The 20,450-nt window shown below is 35.3% G+C and overlaps 2 protein-coding genes across 4 annotated transcripts in view; one reads left to right on the plus strand and one right to left on the minus strand.

The window, feature by feature from the left end:
* LOC135079823 (phospholipid phosphatase 2-like) overlaps positions 1-20,450 on the minus strand; it is a 139,858-nt gene that overhangs the window by 118,093 nt on the left and 1,315 nt on the right. The window lies entirely within an intron of this gene.
* LOC135079822 (phospholipid phosphatase 2-like) overlaps positions 1-20,450 on the plus strand; it is a 130,921-nt gene that overhangs the window by 74,062 nt on the left and 36,409 nt on the right. For all 3 annotated transcript variants that reach the window (XM_063974435.1, XM_063974437.1, XM_063974436.1), the window contains exon 2: positions 11,801-11,900. In XM_063974435.1, the coding sequence (XP_063830505.1) occupies positions 11,801-11,900 (100 nt within the window). The remainder of the gene's footprint in view (positions 1-11,800; positions 11,901-20,450) is intronic.

The raw sequence follows: 20,450 nt of genomic DNA on the forward strand, positions 1-20,450 counted from the left end.
CCAAAATCACGTTAGATTTCCAGATGCAAAATAGGCTTATGCGTACATGGAGTCTGCCAAATATAGTGGCAAAGATAATAAATTCTGCCAACGGAGGTCCTCGTGCCACATCTGATCCTTATAGGAATGATCTTCGTTTTCCTCAGCACTCGTAAAGATTCTTGATTATTTAGAATAGCAAACTGAATATAATATAGGCTGTCCTTCTAACGTGTAGGTTGAAGATATTAACTGGTATCAGACTCTATATGAGACGCTATCGGCTTTTATCGTGTACTGTGCGTTTTAAAACAACATTTAGGCTATTTATTTATGGATAACCAGATCAATTTAAGGCTGTAATGTTCTAACCTAACTTAGGACGAAAAAAACATAGAAAATTTGATTTGTGTGTCAACAAGGTACATAAATTTGATTAGACTGATCCTCTAACTACTGGACTACCCAGGAGTTCTCAATCATCTAAGAAGATTCTTCTTTCTTTTCGTTTCACGGTCTCTTTTATGTTATACCTTCACATTACCAAGTTTAGCTTTAACATTGTACAGGTCTGTCTAATGACGGCCTAGGAAAAATGGTAGAAGGTCTCAAATGTACGACCAAACTCCTTGGCCGCTCGCCTGGCTGGCGAGAAACTTCTTTTTCTTTTATGTGTTTTTTTATCGACTGTCACTTTTTTCTCTTTCTCTTGACTTTTTCTACTGAACTAAGCAACATGTAATTTGATTTTATTTTTACAATATAAATTTATTTTACACCACAAAGCCTTTCAATGAATAATCTCTCGTAGTGTCGTATTTCGTTCATGGTCCTACGAGTCGGATTGGCTTTGAAGATGGTAGGAAAATTACGGTAGTCCATACTACGGAATATCGCCCGTACAAAATTACCGAATAGCAAAGGTGCTATTTTGGAGTCCATGCAGTGGTGTCAGCGGTGACTACACGGCAGCGGAAGGGTCCAGTCTCTGGTGAAGGCTGGATAAGGCGTACGGGAGGAGCAGAGAGTCTTTGGCAGCGGTTGGCGGCAACCGAGGAGCGCTAGGGAGCGCTACATAGAAAGAGCACGGCGAGCGTGAGTGAGAAGTACGAGCTTAGGAGCTGATGGTGCACGTATCGTCATCATAGTGTGTGTTGTGAAGTGAAATCGTGAGTACTTTAAACCTTACCTATTGAAACAAAACGAAGATTTAAAACGTAACTTTGGGACATTTAATTTTACAGTACTTAGATTTCAAATTTTTCATATTTACTTGTAATTTTTAAACTGATTGTATATTTTGAGTTTCTGTGTTTGTGTAGTTTTATATATTTGCTGTGTGTATTTGTAAATATCATTTGTAACCATGGAACCGCTAGTTAAGGTTCAGGAGGCCACTAAGGCCGCAATTGTAAGAGCATTCACGAACTTCAAAAAGTCTCCAAATGATAGACTGACTCAAGCTTATCTTGAGACCAGGCTTGAGGTATTAGAACAACATTGGGGAGTCTTTTTTAAAACACACCATGAAATAGTAAGCACGATTGATGAGGATGAATTGCAGGAATCTGACTATTATAGGGACTGTTTGTTTGATGATGTTGAGGAACTTTATATGGAGTACAAGTCTCACATCAAGGATAAATTAAATAACATACATTCATTGCCTATTTTAGAGTCGCACACAGAGCCAGCTCAACACTCAACTCAGTTTAAGTTACCTGAAATTAAAATTCCAACTTTTTCAGGTAAATACATTGAATGGCAAACTTTCAGGGAGCTTTTCATAGGACTAGTTCACAATAACCAATCACTAGATGCAGCACAAAAGTTGTATTATTTAAAAGCTCACCTAGTAGGAGATGCTGCACAACTTTTAAGTAACATTTCAGTTTCAGCTGAAAACTACAGAAGTTGCTGGGAAAAACTAGAGCTTATGTACAATAACAAAAGATATTTGGTTAATAACATTTTAAACCGTTTATTTAATCTCAAAAGCTCAAATACAGAATCGGCTCAGAATATTAAACATCTGTTAAATACCACTTCTGATTGTTTAGAGTCTATTAAGAACTTAGGTGTGGGTGTCTCGTCTTGGGATATTTTTATCATTCACCTAATCAGTGGGAAACTTGACAAGGAGACTAGGAAGGCATGGGAGTTAAACATTTCATCGGATGGGACCGATGAACTGCCGACCTACGAACAGTTTGCTCAATTTTTAACCGCACGATTCCGAGGTTTAGAAAACTTATATGAAGGGACTAGTTCTGAGAAGATTACAGGTAACAAAGTTAGCTCACAATCTTATCATTCGCGAAATGTACATATAATTTGTACATATTGTAAAGCTAGCCATAAGATTGTAAATTGTAAAAAGTTTGCCCACGAAACTAATGAAACTCGTCGGTGTTTTGCTCGGGAAAAAGGGTTGTGCTTTATTTGTTTGTACAACAATCACTCTGCCAAGGCTTGTAAAACCAACTTCAAATGTCATATTTGTAAGAAACGTCATCATACGTTGTTACATCCCAGCGGGTTATCGAAATCTACGGGAGATAAATCGGCGAAGGGCGTAGAATCTGCCATGCGGGTGGAAGGTAGGACTAAAGCTTGTTCAGGCACAGAAGTAGGGAAGCCTAATGAACAGGTAGTATCATTTTCATCGACAGGGAAATGTCACGAAACGGTTTTATTACCAACTGCCTTGGTTGAAGCCGAGTCGAAAAATGGTACTTACAGCGGTATGCGAGCCTTGTTAGAGTTCGCAAGTTTGTCAGGGTTCGCAAGGATCTTTCATAACGAAAGCAATGGTTCAGCGCTTAGGGCTGAAAGAAAAACCTAACGAACACGCCGTGACAGGTGTAGGCGGGGATAATAGTTTATCCACAAAATCCACTGTGACTTTAAATATTAAGTCTAGATTGGACCCAAATTTCAGTATGCAGGTAAACGCGTTTGTCCTGAAATCCATCACATCTGTCCTTCCTTCAGTAGAGGCACGTCCAGTAGATACTATCTACTTACTAACAGAGGACCTTGCCGATCCTGAGTATTACAGACCTCACAAAGTTGATGTCTTGCTAGGTGCTGAGGTATTCAGTCAGGTCATACGAGCGAGCATCAAACGCAGTAGAGATAGGCGTATGTTAGTTCAGGATACAACGTTAGGTTGGGTATTTTCAGGCGTCGCTGATACCAATTGTCCAACTAAGACAGTGTCATTTTCAAACATTGCGGTAATGCATAGTAATGCAAGGAATAAAACACTTACCTCAATGTGTAAGCGGCAATACTGTTTTTGTAAACCTTGTAAATAATTTTAAAATGTATTCGGTTAACCTATTGTGTTAAAATTGTTTAATTTCTATATTTTATAAAGTGTGTATGTAAATATTTGTAGTATACTTACTACAATGCCTCGCTGTAGGCAAGGATGTTTCTTTACTTTATAATGTATGGCATTGTTTGTATTGTGTAATGTGTTACCTCTAAAAAAAGATATTTTTTTTGTTTCTTGTTTTTAAGATAATTCTAAAGGACATTTTGCAATAAATGTCCTTTGGCGGGCGGAATGTACAGGTCTGTCTAATGACGGCCTAGGAAAAATGGTAGAGGTCTCAAATGTACGACCAAACTCCTTGGCCGCTCGCCTGGCTGGCGAGAAACTTCTTTTTCTTTTATGTGTTTTTTTATCGACTGTCACTTTTTTCTCTTTCTCTTGACTTTTTCTACTGAACTAAGCAACATGTAATTTGATTTTATTTTTACAATATAAATTTATTTTACACCACAAAGCCTTTCAATGAATAATCTCTCGTAGTGTCGGTGACGTATTTCGTTCAAACATACTCCTTGCAATTTCAAAATCGACCGCAAAAATAATCGATTTGCCGATAAGATCTTCCTAAACACACCCTGTATAATCCCTTTTATGCCCAAAGGCAATGGGCCATAGCGAATTTGCCCATTTGCAATCTTAATAAAGGCTTCTCAGATCTAATGGGTAATGGTTATCGCAGAATCTGTTACTTTATGGTCCAGGGTTCGAGCCTGAGCTGGATTTAAGTAGCTGATGCTATCTAGACGAGTACCTGTTAAGTAAGCTGATATCTGGCAATCATTTTGTAACTATAGAGGCTCTATTATAAATTGATTTGCAAGAACACAATATAATGTTAGCTAGTAAAAAAAGATAGAGGTGGTGTTTTTGAAAAATTTTAATCAGGTTTTTATTTTACTAAATGCATAATATGAGGAATTTTTAAAGTACATACATAAAACAAAAAAGAAACTTATTACTTTTTAATTCACTCTCTATCTCTAACTACCTTCATGAAACTAAGTTTTCTTTTGGAATCTTGGCACTGTATTAAAACAGACTGTACGTGTACGTATTACGTCAACGTACCACACATTATAATTATCCAGTATTTTTTTCGCTTTTTATTGTGTAGAGTTTTATGTGAATTTTATAGAAGTCATTCTTTTAAGTTCATTACTTATATAGACTCTCATAGGTACTGTAAATTTGTTTAGTGTTTCAGGTAGGATCGAGTTTTTTTGAAGTCAGTTAATTTTTTTAAGTTTATTATTTTTAATAGACTCTTTTAACTATTAAAATAACTTAACCACTCATCGGTCGAAAGGGTCGACTAGGATCGGAATGCGGCCACCTTTACCCACCGATGCCAAGCGCTCGCGAATATTAATACAAATCGTAGGTAGATCATAAATAAGGTGATGCAATGTGGGTACACGCGCACGCGACGCTAAAGGTTCCGTAGAGAAAGGACTACAGTTATTGGCCATGTAAAAACCCTGTAACTTGTAAAAAATCGGTGAAAATGTCCCTTGCAATAGGAATGATGACTGGGTAATTAAATCGAAATTCTATTTTGTCCGTCAGACAGATAATAAAAAAAATTTGGACACATCGTCCATTTGCGACGACACTGTGATATATCAAAAACAGTGGTTTTCCAGAAAACGACTTTTTAACTTTTGAATGACCATAACTCTTAAAAGAAGGTTAGGATTACCTAATTGTGTATGAAACGTTTAAAGATTAACTATTAATAAATTTAAATATTTATAGTTAGACATAAATTTGCGTCTAAATTGATGAAATTATAGCGATTGAAAAAAAAAGAGACAACTTATCACATTGTTCTAGTAAAAACATAATATTTTGAAGATGGTAAGTTCAGTTGTCACGTTGAAGATGATGTAAAAAATGATATTTATATAAGTCATTATTTAGATAAAACGTTGATCTTGAAATTTTTTATTTTATTTTAATAACATTACAATCAGTAAAAATGAGGTAATTATTGGAACAGGCGAATATTTCGCTTTGCTATGTTAAATTGCACTTATAAAAATATTATCTAAGTAGACAGACAGTTGTATATATACAATATTAAGCTCACATTAAGTTTTCTTATTCTAAAAACTAATGCTTATCAAAATAAACGAAAAACTCTCAAAAGTAAAATCTCGTAAACTACTCCAAAAAAAAAACACAGTACTTAAGAGAAACTGTACTAAGTAGGTATGTATATTGTATGTATGCAGAAGAAAAAATTGTAGGTACCTACTAGGTTAGTAAATAGATATTTTATAACAGACTAGTTATGACAATCTAACCCTAAAATTATCAACGCAAAAATCGCCGTCCCCGGCGAATAAAATGGCAAACATGCGACATTTTGGTACCTTTTCGGGTGTTTTAATTTTTTATACTTATTTAAAATTAAATTTATAAAAGATAATTATTTAAACAATGTATTAATAGAGAAAAATAACAACCACTATTTATAAATAATGTAGCCATTTTATTGGCGTAGTTTTTCTGAAATAGTTATATAGCAATATTATTATACAAAACTATGTTGCGCCCGCCAAAGTATATTTGGGCAATAAGCGATAAAGTAAAATTCAGTCAATTGTTGATGATCTGTAATTACATTAAAACATTAATATACCTTTTTTGCAGAAAGCAAAACATAGCCAATAGAGCTAAGTAACATTGAATAATTACATAATAATAAATAAATAAATATCTGGGGTCATCCAACGCATTGCTGTTCTAGCATACTTCTACTGATAGATAATTTTGTTAGCTATCGTCTTAGATTAAGCTAATCTAAGGCTATCGTATGATAATATAAAATATTTTGCTTGTTGTGTCTGTAAAAACAGACAGTCGTATAAGTATGTTTTATTTGCACTGTATTACTAGTATTTGAACTATTCTTCAAAACGAATGTATGTTTATCAGTCTACATCTACTCGTATTAGTTATTAATATTATTAATTACCGACGTTATTGTAGCTCAACGAGACCTTTCACAGCGCTCACATAGCGCTGTTAGTCATGTTGTCGGATTAGGTTGTGGAATTCCTTCAAGCAGTGCATCGCCACAAATGTTAACCTTTGCTTTTTCGCATTGCTAGTCCCCATCTGTAATGATATCTGGACTTTAGTATTACTGTTTAGCGTATACAACGTGACAAGTAGATATACCATTCAATTTCAATAACATGCATTCTGCAATAACAGAACATCAACAAATGACCTACAACATATTTCCATTATAGGAAAAATTTTCATCATCTACAACGTTACTAGTTAAGATGTCCCGATGATACTTCGATTTTCTTACAAGAATAACGTGACATATAAATAATTTCTCTTTTACTTTGCTTTTTGTTTTACAAGAACATTGTGATAAGTATGACATGCCACATTGTCGAATAAAATAAAAATATTTTAAAAACTTACCTTTGTCATCAATACCGCGGTATCCTCGAGATGTCACGTTTTTCTTAAAAACAAAGAGGACCTCACATCTCAAAGCGCAGGTGGCAACTGAACTGTCACAGTGTCGAAGCTAACTATATCGCCGAACGAGCCAACGCTATAACGTAATATTTTGTTTCTTTCTCTCATAGTATTGTTGTTTTTGGAGTAACAAATACCCTGTTTTTGGAGATAAAAGAACCCAAGATCGCGGTTCAGAATTTCGGTAAAACAAAAAATCGTATATCTCGAAATGTCACAGTGTCGTCGCAAATGGGCGACATATTTTTTTATTTTGTTCATAATTGAATAATTACAGTATTATATCACAGTAGATAAATCAAAACAGTACGGAAGCTTCATACAAACGCTCGAAATCAGACTCACGCACACAGACGCACGCTTTACACGAGCTCTAAGCGAACCTCGCAGTCCATCCGTCGCGGGTGTCGCGCGCGTTGTGTTTTTAATAGGTAATAATTTTATTGCATGCGCTGTCCGCTGTATTTTTAAAAACATGCCACGAGTGTATTGCGTAGTATACGGCTACGCGGCTGCTTGAATACATCTTCAAAACCAGAACTTTCATTTTTTAAACTTCGTAATAATTCTGAATTGTAAAAATGATTAAATATTACTTTTTAAATAAAGTGCTTACATCTGATTTTGTAATAGTTCTTTTTAAATTACGTAATTACGCTTTTTAACAATTTATGTGTTCTATTTGATAAAGTAATTTGCTCCGCGCGCTTTTGTACTAAGTGATGAACTGTATTTAAAATGAGGCAATAGGTATGTGAAAGTAAGTATCCGGTATTTTATTTATGAGAATAGATCTTCTACCGGCCTCTAATAGTACTTAATGAATTTATTCGATTATGTACTCGATCATTATAGAACCTAATTAACGTTTTATTTTTTTGTTAACTACCTACTTAGTCAATTAATTTATTCCATTAGGTACTTTTTAATTAAAAAAAACCTAAATAAACGATTTAATAAATAAGTAAGTAAGAACCTTATTAATTTTATAAAGATTAAGAGTGCCAACCCTAACACTCAGTTGAAGTGTAGGTATTTAACTCGCCGAAAGGGCTAAGTTTCCGTACTGCTTTAGCTCATAATAATATATATACTGTGATTATATTGAGTTGAAATGTCGCGTGACGTCACTTTTGAGTAAAAACTCAAGCGTGAGGTAACGCGCCATTTCAACTCGATGTAGCACTGTTATTATTTAATTATGAAAGAAAATAAAAAATATGAGTCTAATATTTTCTAATTATATTATCTTTCTGACGGACAAATTATTGAAAGTTTGTGTACAAATCAACCCCTGTAGTAAGCTAAAAGTATCACCATAGTCCAGCGACTGAGGGGTTCGAATCGGCATTCTCTGGGCTGACAACTTTGGGCTACAGTCACTTTTTAATTTGGGTTATGAAAAATATTAAACAATACATAGACGAATGCAAATCAGACGGTATTATACTAAGGCTTGGTTGCACCATCTTACTTTAACTTTAACAAATGTCAAAAATCTGTCAAACTCCATACAAAAAACACCGGTTATGGTTATAGTTACGGTACGGTCAAAGTTAGGTGGTACAACTCAGCCTAAGTTAAATAGTAAAATCCACAATCAACACAACACACAACAGGTTACTGTTATATTACTTATTGCAAGTGCTAGTTACTTGTTGAAACTGATTGTTAACCAAACCTAACTGGAAATCAAGTAATCCCAAGATAATCTCTAAGAACGTAAGGTACTAACTACTAATTTGGCTATTGACACCAAATCCCTCACTAACCTTCGGTTCAAACTAAACTCAAGTCACCTGCGCACAGCGCAGCCGCATGCCTATGTTAATGCCTAGGCCGAACTAACTGTGTCTATTCACTATGGATGCCTCACTATGGCTTGGATTGTATTGGTTGTGGCTTTGGTAATTTGATACATCTATGTATTTTATATTTAGGTTTTAGGTCTTTAATTATTAAGGCTAAGTTGCACTACCTAACTGTAAGTTTAACGATAACCGGTGATTTTTGTTTTTGTTTGTAAGATGGTGCAATCCACCCTAAGTAGTTAATTACAGTTTAGCGGTCTTTTTATAACCACGAAAGATTGTGAAGATAAGATTCTCTCTTAAGTATTTTGTCAAAACTGCTGAACGGATATAAACGCTACGTATCTCGTAGCAAGAAAGCGATTTCTTTAAAGAAGTTTTTTGAAATGAACTTTATTCTTTGGAATAACTTCTAAAGAAAACATATCTTTGTAAAGACTAGCTTTTGCCTTCACATGCGTGGATTTGTGTATCTCACAAAAAAATTAAGAATCACGCACACACCCCTTTTTTAAAATCACTTTGTGATCCTAAAATTAATATGGATTTCAAGTTTCAACACAGTTCCATAGACAAATACCATTTACTGCAGTTTCGGTCACCGGATTACCGGTCTAAATCTACTTATATTTCCTGTCGTAAATCATTTATAGTCATTTGCAGTGTACCTACCAATTAAACTCCATTCACTTTAGTTGTATAGTGAGCTTTACCAGATTCGAGCGCGAACATGAATTAAAATGTATTAAATGTCTAGCTTAGCCTAGCTATGAATAATACGCATACAGACTAGTTCTCAGTAGTAGCACAGAATAATAATAAGTAGCTATAAAATATCTGTTAGTTTGATTACTTTTAGAAAATTGAATGGTTTGGAACATGAAGAAAGGCATATTATAAGTATGTAAGACTATGACGGCACCTCATAATGTTTTGACACCAGTCCCTCAATTGTTATATTCCCACACTATGGAAGAACGGTCTAACATGAACATGATAGATAAAAATTAAGTATTGAAAGTCAGTGATTGTTTTGACACTAATGTTACCTACAGTTGTCCAGAAGTCGTGAAATGACCATGACTTACGAATAATTTGTAAGGCCGCAAATATTGTGTGTATTAAAATGTACGATTTGTATGACTGAAGTTAGAATTCCATACCACAGCACATTACAAAACAGACACATCATTTCAAACCAGTTGATTTCACAGTCAGTATTTTCAGGAACTTTCTACATTTATTTAATACTACCTTTTAAAAAATTATTTTGTCACATATCGTCATAAATTATAGCATATACATATGTTAATATGGGTTATGAACAATAATACTGTGAAGTTTCAACAAAATCCGTTCAGTAGTTTTTGCGTGAAAGAGTAATAATATTAGTAGGATAGTAGGAAGTAGGATAGTCATCCTACTAGACCATCACTCTAGACTGTGACAATATAATATGTAGAAAGATCTAAGACACATCACAGATCTAAGTACATTTTTTTTAAAGACAATCAAAATACATGACAAAGAAGAACAAAATTGTCTGTTCTCTTTGGTCTATGTCACACATTTTGCGGATATTTGCGGTTCACACTTTATTGTCTATGATTGCGATTGCGTAATTACTTTGATGACTTTACGGTGTCTCAGTGCAATTTAATTTTGCACGCTTGTTACATCCACTTTATTACGCATTGTGCTGTTCGCTTAATTTGAGCTAAGGTTGTTTGGTAGCTCATCATCACCATTTTAACTTACGGCTCACAGTTGAAGCAGGTATACTGGACATAAACTTAAGTATCTTCCATTACTCCTAGCGGAATCCATAAAAGCCTGCAGTAATGTCTGTAAATAGTAAGTCGTCCGTCAATCGGGTACAGTTAAACAAACTTTCATTAGATATGTAGGTATGTTAAACTACCAGCAGCGCCTGCGTGAATTTTGATCACAGAACGACTACCTGCGCCCCAAGCTGTTTGTTTCTTACAAAAAGGCTTTTATTGACATTATTTGATAGAGCCATGAAAAATTGTCTTTCCAAAATTCTGTTTCCTTATTTTGAAGTTTCTACTTTTTCTTTTTCTCTTTTACCAGATAAATCAGTCTTTAAATTTTTAAAATAAACAGTCAGTATTAGACGCATCTAGATTATCAGAATATACCTAGTTAAAGTAAAATAAACCATGTCACAATAACGTAAAAAAGTTTCATAAAAATTTCATTGATCATCATCATCATTTCAGCCATAGGACGTCCACTGCTGAACATAGGCCTCCCCCAATGACTTCCACATCGCACGGTTGGTAGCCGCCTTCCTGCTACCTTTATCAGGTCCAGTCGTCGGTCCACCTTGTGGGTGGTTTTATTGCTTATGGGTAATATCCCTTCATGGTGTGAATGGCCCCATAATCAGTCGACACCATAAACCATTGTCTTCTTATCAACGGTTTTTTTTCCTGTATCTTTACAATTATCCGTATTCGTTGACACGCGTGTAAACTGTAAGCAGGCACAATTGAAAACAATTGGGTATGTAAATATTATTTTAATTTTTGTGTTTATTGTAAAAGAAACTCGTGCAATTTTCAGTAAGATTTTCGGTTAAGGCGGAACTCCCGAGTCAATTAGTTGACTTGTCATATATTTTTTTCGATCTGACGATCTTTTGAAGGTCGCGGGAAGAGCCTGGATGCGGGCAGCGCAGGATCGTTCACTGTGGAAAACCTTGGGGGAGGCCTTTGTCCAGCAGTGGACGTCATTTGGCTGAAACGACAACGACGACATATATTTTTTACTGAATATAAATTAAAATGAATCATCAAATAGAGTTCGCAAATAATAGATGAAATTATATCTCCGCGGACTTCTTGCGAGAACTTAAAAACTGATGTTGCACTTGTTTCATTTGCCTACACCCATGTACGTTCATGAACACTTAATGGTTAATAAATAATCCGCCATTATTATTACACATTAATAGTCGGCAAAACACGAATTTTAGAATATAAAACAAAAGTAGACTCCAAAAGTATCAATCATGGTATACTCGTATATTAATTCGTCCTAATAAATAAGCAATTAGTAATTATTTTTCTACTTTTTAGTGCATGTTTTTGGAGTCGGTTTTATTTTATACTCATTTGAATTTCTCGTATTGTTCCAGGCAGTGCCAGAGCAGAGAGCGCCCGCCGCGCCCGCTGAGATGCAGGCGCGACACAGCTTCTGGTGGCATCTGTTTATCGACCTGCCCATATTGATACTCGGTAAGTCACAACAACAAGTATTTTTAGTTATAATACTAATTCGATTTCATGTAAAGACAATGGTAGGTGCTGAGCTTGGGTGCTGAGCCACTGTGCCAACAGGCTCCCCCGCTCAGCTTTACATGCTCGAAAGGGCATGTCAAGAAGCTGGTATTTCGCGGACATCCTTGTTTTAGTAGGAGAACTAAAGCACAAATTACTTAATCCTTCAAGGCCCGCGAATCTGGACACAATAAATAATCAATTGTTATGACATTAATGAATGCCGTCTGGGACTCAAGCGGTTAATAGTTATTTATCTACTAAAGTTACCGCAGAATTGAACAATGTAATTGGTAGTGCGCGGAACACATCTCGCAGAACTGATGAAAGTTAGGGCAGAAAAGTTGATGGGACCGGGTCTTTCCATGGTAAGAATAAACGAAAGACATATTACTGCCTGTAGACACCCCTTATGCCTTAATCTTACAACCATCATATTCAATGGAAGGCCACGGACGCGTTTGGAAGTCTGGAAAGTTATTCAGTTTTTATACTGGTATTATTTTTAACATTTTCATCTCTATATCTGAAAAAAACCTAATTTCAATGGCATACTGTCACATTATATCTAAAACGTTTTCGCGCAAAAAGCAGCCATTAAATTGGTGTTAACAATCATCATTTTTAGCGAAATGATTTATAAACGTTTTCAATTGTCCATGTGACTTCCATCAATGCGAAGGTATTTGTTTACCAAACAATATAGTACTGCGAAAGTGCGGCTTCATTTCCTACCGGATATTGCCTCCTGACATATTACACGTGGAAATGCAAGCGGCTTGTTGTTTCGCAAACCATTCAGCATTTGCATTCGTATTGTAATTATTGTGAGATAGTGTAGGAAGTATAGCATGTCAAGTTAACTCTGGTATTTAATGTGGGTAGTTATAGCTTTTGGTAGTCTTGCGTGGACTTCTTAAATGGTCAGGTAACTAACGCCCGTATTCTCAAACGATGCTTGATTAAGTGAAGCAGCAAATCGAACGCACAGCGTAATAGAGCTCTGTGATTGCTTTGTGTGTCACCCTGTGTGTCCACGCGCGCTGTGAGACCTCATAGTAATGTTTGTGAATACGGGCGTTATTTGTTGCATAGCAGCAACTACATAGGAGTCACAATGTTTATGCCGTCATCTGCACCTCATACACAAATAAACAATCAACATCATACACTCTTAATCATTGATCATCAATATCAACATCGCCTGCCCGTTAAAAGTAAATAAACAATCCATTCTCGTTCCTGCCTTCAGCCATGTTTAAACAAAATAACTGTCACCTTACGTTCAAATAATGACATGTCCCAGCTCACCGGCCATCAGAACGTGTCAGAACGTTGCGGTTGTGTCATGCGCCTACGCATGTATCAGGTTACTTTGACCACTCGGTTTGTAAGATAAAAACACTGTTTTATTGGAGATAATGTGTTTAATACAAGGCCAATAAGGTTAGACAATGAAAGGCAATAGGTTAATGTAATTTAATAAGTTTTAAAAGTGATATTTTAAATGATATAAAATGCCACTTAGAAGAAATAATGGCTATCAAGTTTAATTGAGCTTTTTTAAAAAAAAATAATAAAATACTTTTTGTTCTGAGATTGTGTGGATTATGTTGAAAATAGCTACTACACAGGTGAAAAAAACTATAGTAAATTAAAAAGGTCGATATTACTACCATTTTGGAAGGAGCAGGTAGCGTTCAAAAGGTATTTAATATTTTTAACCCTTAGCCTGATTTTTCAAACGAAAAATATATTACGCACTTTTAGCGCTTCACTGACGATACTATTTAATTTGCAAAACAATAATAAACAAAATAAATAAAAAACTCATTGAAATACAGAGTTTAAGAGGCAATTACTGACTTTATAGCGAGTGACCGAACAAGAGATTGGTTCCGGTAAGTGAGTGAGTGAGTGACCGAGACAAATCGCTCGCCAAAATATCAGCGAGTGAATGATGAATGAAGTGGTTAATGTTAAACATCGAAGTTGGGCACGTAAAATGTAAAGTAAAACAATAAATGAGTTTTTTTTTATCTTATCTTTATAGAGTACTAGCTTTCCACCCGCGGCTTCGCCCGCGTGGAATTTTGTATGGCACAGAAAAACTTTATCGCGCGCGTCCCTGTTTCAAAATCCTATGTCCTTTCCCGGGACTCAAACTATCTCCATGCCTTTCATCAAAATCGGTTCAGTGGTTTAGGCGTGAAAGCAAGATAGACAGACAGAGTTACTTTAGCATTTATAATATTAAAGTATAGACTACGTTTTAAATAGATAATCTAAGAACAGTGCATAGGCAACTTCAGTGCCTACAAGAGTCTTAGATTTTGTAATACCTACACCGCCGGTTTGTTAAGGAAGGATATTTTATTTATTTAGGAACTTTTATTTTAGGAAATTATGAACTCTACAATTTGATACTTTCTTTTGTGACTTATGATAGAGTACGCGTTTCCAAGAAAAACTATTGATAAAGATAGAGACGCAATTTTATTGTCTCTAGAATAAAGCTTCTAGAAACTGCGAAATAGTTTAAAACGTAATTATTTGGTGTCAGAACGATAACCTCTTTTTAAGGCAAACAAGATAAAAGAAATTAGCGCTGAAAAAACATATCAGATTATGCAATGTCATTTGTATTGTTTTAATTAATTAGCCAACTCACCTATATAAAAAATCTGTCGTTTATCTTATCAAAATTCTTATTTAAATAAAGTTTACGACTTACTAATTTTATTGGGTCATTATTTTTGCTACTCTATAAAGTATAAAACTGATTTATCATTAAAATACAATCAATGTCTAAATGCTGGTGATCTTTGATGATGCCACTTTATCCATTCTTACACAATTAATGCGGTACAAAGCCATGTACGAACCCATAGTAAATTCAAGACGAGATCGGGATAAATTGTCGATTTGCCAAAAAGTTTATTCGTCAAACTTTTGTAAGTTCCATCCATTTAAAGTAGTTTAAACATTGTGAACCATGTCAATCCGAACTGTATGCGAAGGATAGTTTTGTCTCTCTATCAACTGCTTTGCGCTCTTAAACCACTAACCTAATTTAGATGAAAGGTACAGAAATAGTTTGGAAGATATTACCTAGGATAGTCTTTTGGTAATAGATATTCACACGAGCGCAGATGCACTTACTATGCAGATGTGACTTGCTTTTTGTGCTGTAAATGATACCCACTAAATAAATTAACCCCAAAATGGCCAATGCTTGCCCAGTGTCACATTGTTGTCATACAGCTTCTCGTGTCAAGTCACGTTTGGTGTTATGTCAACATTGTATCACATTTCCCTGACGCAGCGACCACCTAGGGCGATAGCTGAGAATGCACAATAAAAATGAAATGTATCTTGTAATGAAATTAAGCTGGTATGTAAAAGGCCGTAAGTCGGGGAAAACGCTGCGTTTCATACTTTATTATTGCCGTTTGTCATGCAAGTTTTTCATAAAATGCAGATTTTATGATGACTTTTCGTTTCAATGGTATTCCAAATTATGTAGAATAAAATTTAATATACGTTTATTTTAATTAAACAGTTGTAGTAGGAGTGCTCCTACCTAAATAAAAGCTAGTAAATAATAACTAAAATCATAATGTAAATAATAAATTATTTATTTCATGTAGTTCTAATTGCCTAGGTAAATCGTATTTTTACGACTTTCAATAATTAAGAAAATTGACAATTTTGCTGTTAGAATATACTGAAACATGAAAAGGGAAAGGCTAGTTAATAAATGGGGTAAGTAGCGGATCGTAGATTATTCTGATAAAATTTCAAGTTAAGAGTTAATACATTAATTTGAGAATAGTGTGAATTTGTTCTTGTATAATGTAGTACAGACGACGGCACATCAAGGTTAACACTGGGGGGTCTTAAGCAGTTGTGATAAGAGCGATATTGCAACAAAAATGGGTAGTCTGATATGCTGTCTCTACAATCATGAGCAGAGAAATACAGTTGCAGAGATGACAGTAAAACTGTACTCTCACCTGACCCAGCAAAGCTGCATTATTACAAATAAATGACCTATTCACTCAAACGCATTCCTACCACAGATAGTCTGTATGCGTCCGCGCATCGCGCGTCTGTCACAAACGTCAACAGTGTCAGGTGTCAAGACCACCCAAGGAGACTTGGAGTGGTTTACACTGGAGAAAATGTCAAGTGCATTGTTTGATGAGTTAGTCAATATTTGGTGTAAACAAGAAAGCAGAAGTCAATAGCGGTTTTGATTTGACGGTTTCACCTCAGAATATCAATGGAAACTTATTCTAGTACAAGATAATAGCCAACCAACTTATGATATACTAATTAATAATAAGTATCCCCGTTAAATAAGCTAGGGTTGGAATCTTGAAACGGCTAAATATTCAGCTTAATTTTAAGAGACAAGAGAGGGTTAGTCCAGCGGTTGACTGAGTTTGGACCAGTGTTCCTCGAATTGCAGTCCGAAGCCGACAGCACTGGGCTATGGTCGCCATACAACTTCAAGTTTTATTATAAGTAGCCTTGCTTCTACTAAATGTGACATGGATCCCCAATCCGAGACCAGTCCCACCTGACCTCCAAATTCCTCAGCTACTGAACACCTTCCACAACGTGTGTTAACGTCGATGAAGCACATGTTGTCGTGGCCTGCGTGCCCAAAAACCTGCACGCAGGAAGATGTAATGAATGCTACTGACAACGCCACACTTGTAGCGAAGTTTTGGGCTGACACTGTGCAGATTTGTTATCGAAACGACTAGAAGAAGAACGTGTGTTATATGCATCGCGAAACAGAGGCTTTCCCCTAACCCCTGTAATCTCAAGTAACCACCGTCCATTCTTTTCCGGAACCCGCTTGTTTTGTCAACCAAATGGAACGCGTTTCATAACACCGGGTCAGGTTCCAAAACCACAGCGAGCCTTCGTGTTCTCCCAAACATGTGCGACAACCAACACCGGTTCTTCCAACGAATCAATCAACCCAAGTGCCATTGCTCTCTCATTTCATAATCAACGACTTTAAGAGGCAAGTAGTCAAATTTTAATGGCATTATCATTTCACATTAGGTTTGTATGATGTAATGAATCTCAAAATTCAAATACTTTTGGTTTCATTTCAACATGTACCTATCTTCTGCCCGCAGTTTCATATTAATAGATTTTGTCTTTCTTCTTCTCTCAGCGCCAGGCTTGTCCCGAAATGGTGATAGAGCAAGCTGTAATTTGGACGTGTATAAGAAAGTACCCTGAACAGGACCTCCATACCAGGAATGTTATGGATATCCGTAACCGTATCCGAAACTTTCGGATATCCGAAATAAAAAAATATCCGTAACCTTATCCATAACCGAAACTACATATCCATAAAATCCCTACTCCATACTAAATAAGAAGTACTCAGGTCTCTCTCTATCAGTATTTATAAGAGACATGAAAATCAGTCCAGCAGTTTCAAAGATAAACCGAAACAAACTGTAGACGATTTCCCTTATGGGAGTCGATCCCAAACCTTCATATTTATCTCTTACCACAGAACCACGGAGTCTTTACACAAACCTACTAACTACTTATTTCGATAGCGAACTATACCGTATCCACAGTAGTTTTACGACATTTCCCGATTTCTTAGTTTAACAACCACGCCTGTGGTCGGCTGTCACAGTAAAAACAGCCCCGTAACTCTACTAAAACGAGTGTAGTTTATGTGAGACAAATGCTGAACGAATGACTTTCGTTCCTTCTAGTAAAGATTTTGTATGCTCTATTTTGTGTGAGTTTAAGTGGTTTTGCTGAGGTAAGAATAACTTTAGTTAATAGTTTAAACCATTGTTTTTTCATCCTAATATTATACTTACCAGTTCACTTGAAATTGACATGACACACGACCTTTTTCAATACCGTAGACTTGGTTAGGTTTGATTTTTTTGGCAAAGGTACTCGTACCAATTTTTCACATAGCTATTACATGAAGTTCATTTCATTGAACGTTTACATTTTATTGCGTAGGTTACAATAATAATATGATTTTCTTTGTACCTTAACAACCATAAGTTTCTGATTAGAATTTGACTGTAAATATAGATTCATAACTGGAAGCTTGAGCTGCATATAAAACCTCATACTGGCAATTTAATAATAATAAGTAATATGGCTTTGTAAAGTAATAGAATATAATTACTAGGGTGGAGCGAAAATTTTTTTTTCAGATAACTGTAATGTAATAGTCAAAATTTTGTGCCTTTAGGGCTTAAATAAAGTCATGCAAAATATTAATCAATTCGGTTTAGAGTAACTTCCTCCGCATCGACACTGAATTTATAAAAAAAGTTGGTTTTAGACCTCACTTAGGCGCCACATATCTGTGCAATATTTAAATAAAAACACTATGTTTTTATCACAAATCGTTTACTGATATGCTATATTTTCAATGTAAAATACACAAAAAAGCCAGGCTTTGGGTTTATAATTTTAATAAGGGCGTGAGAGAGCGCGAGAAGAGAATTTTTCTGGCCCTTTTCGCAACTCGCGTCTTTGTCAGATAGTCTACTGGAAAAGCTCTGGAAACATGTGAGAAACTGCCTATCTATAAATTTGAACAAATTGAAGGACAAATGTGATCAGAAATGGCCAATTATCTGAGTACTGATCAGCAGAACTTGCATAAAATTGCTTCGGCGGTAATTAGGCGTATTCTCACAAAATCTCGCAATAATTTCTCCTGGTGAATTGTAACATGCCCGTTAGATCACACGAGCGTACCGAATACTACGTTTTTATTGTAGAAACTTAAAATCCAATAGAAATTTTGATACCTCTGGCTACTATTGTGGTTAAAATCTATGTTTCTTCCTGGTTTTTGATTAAGACAAAACCATCATGCAAAGATGGCACCCGTCATCTGTTTAAAATTATTATGGCCTCGAGAGGCCTGCCAGATACCCTATGAAAGATTAAAGAACTAGTTACCCGGAGAAAAAGCTATTACGAGTATCCTGATAGCAGTCTTCTTACGATGTCAGAGAGCTGGCCGCTCGTCGCATACTAAAGTCACACAGTACGAGTCACCTTCAATACCTAGAATTTTTTAAGTACCAGTGATACACTTTAATGCTATTTTATATATTTATTTAATTTACTTAACCAAACAGCCGCTTTTGAGATATTTATTTGACTAAGAAATTCAGCACATTGTCAAATCTGGTGGTGAGAGCAAACCTTTGTTTTAAGGCTTCTCTACCTCACTCAAGCTGTTGAGGGACCTGTGAAGATTACGATCAAAGATTCTATTTCTCACTGCATCCAGAAAGTTACTTATAAGGTGCAATAAAAGCCAAGTTGGTATCGCGAAACGTGATGCCTAAATTTTGATCAAAAAAGGATTTTCAAGCATAATAATTAAAGTAATTTATCTAATTCTTGTATGTATTTCTTGTTATATTACCTTAGTAAATATCTAATCTATAAATTATCTGTTATTTAATACCTTCTTACTAATAAATAGAGCGCAATATTTCACCTTAGACGACTTTCAACTTTAAATAAAATTTTAAAATTTTGAAGTCACTGCGGAGGCAGAAGATATTCATTAAATGGGATAAAAAATTACAGTTATTTATACTTTCATACAAGGCACAAATCCCCCCCTATTAGAACTTCGAAACTAAAAAAAATAATTTTCCTATACAACCGTGCTCCACCCTAATAATTACACACATTGATTACTTCAGTAAAATCCCTTTTTATGACCTGTCTCTCATAATTTGTACCTTTAAACGAGAAAAGGAGAATCTATAATATTATGTTTTGCAATTTTCTTGTCAGTTTTCATTTAAAGTATCTTTTTCAATCTTTGAAAGACCTCGATATTTTTATTTATATAAATAAATCTGTGTAATTATAAGGATATTGGTGAGCTTGTAAAAATATTTCTTCCGTACTACACAAAAATATCGAGTCTAATTATACAAGCCGAGATCTAACTCGACAGGGTTTGGGTTCTATTCTCTGTCATAGCAAAGGCTTCATTGGGTTGACCACAGTTATTTACTGGCAATTCACAAAGACAATGTTGTCTCATTTGTCGTGGCCACAATGTCTCAGTTGTCGTTTCCAACGACTCTGTTTTGTTTTGGAAACAAACGGAAGTCGGTCTGTGGGCTGCGCGGACGCATTGTGCGAATGTCGAATACAGGGTGTCCTACATTGCAAATTTACATGTCCATGTAATGAGCGTAAGAAATGCACGCGCTGACGTCATAGTGTTCTTCTTATTTTATTTTACTTTACACTTGTCGAGCAAACTAAGTACATTGCTATTTATCTTCTTCTTTTTTAATAACATTGACTTTTAATAACAATCTTACAAACCACGATTCTGCCAATGTTACTTGTGTAAACTGTAAAGCATAATTAATAATTAATTTTCCGAATATTAAGAACCATAAAAAGTGTCCCAATTACTGGTAAACTTGATAAATTAAAACATGAATCTAG

Source organism: Ostrinia nubilalis, chromosome 17 (assembly GCF_963855985.1).
Source record: "Ostrinia nubilalis chromosome 17, ilOstNubi1.1, whole genome shotgun sequence".
NCBI lineage: Eukaryota > Metazoa > Arthropoda > Insecta > Lepidoptera > Crambidae > Ostrinia > Ostrinia nubilalis.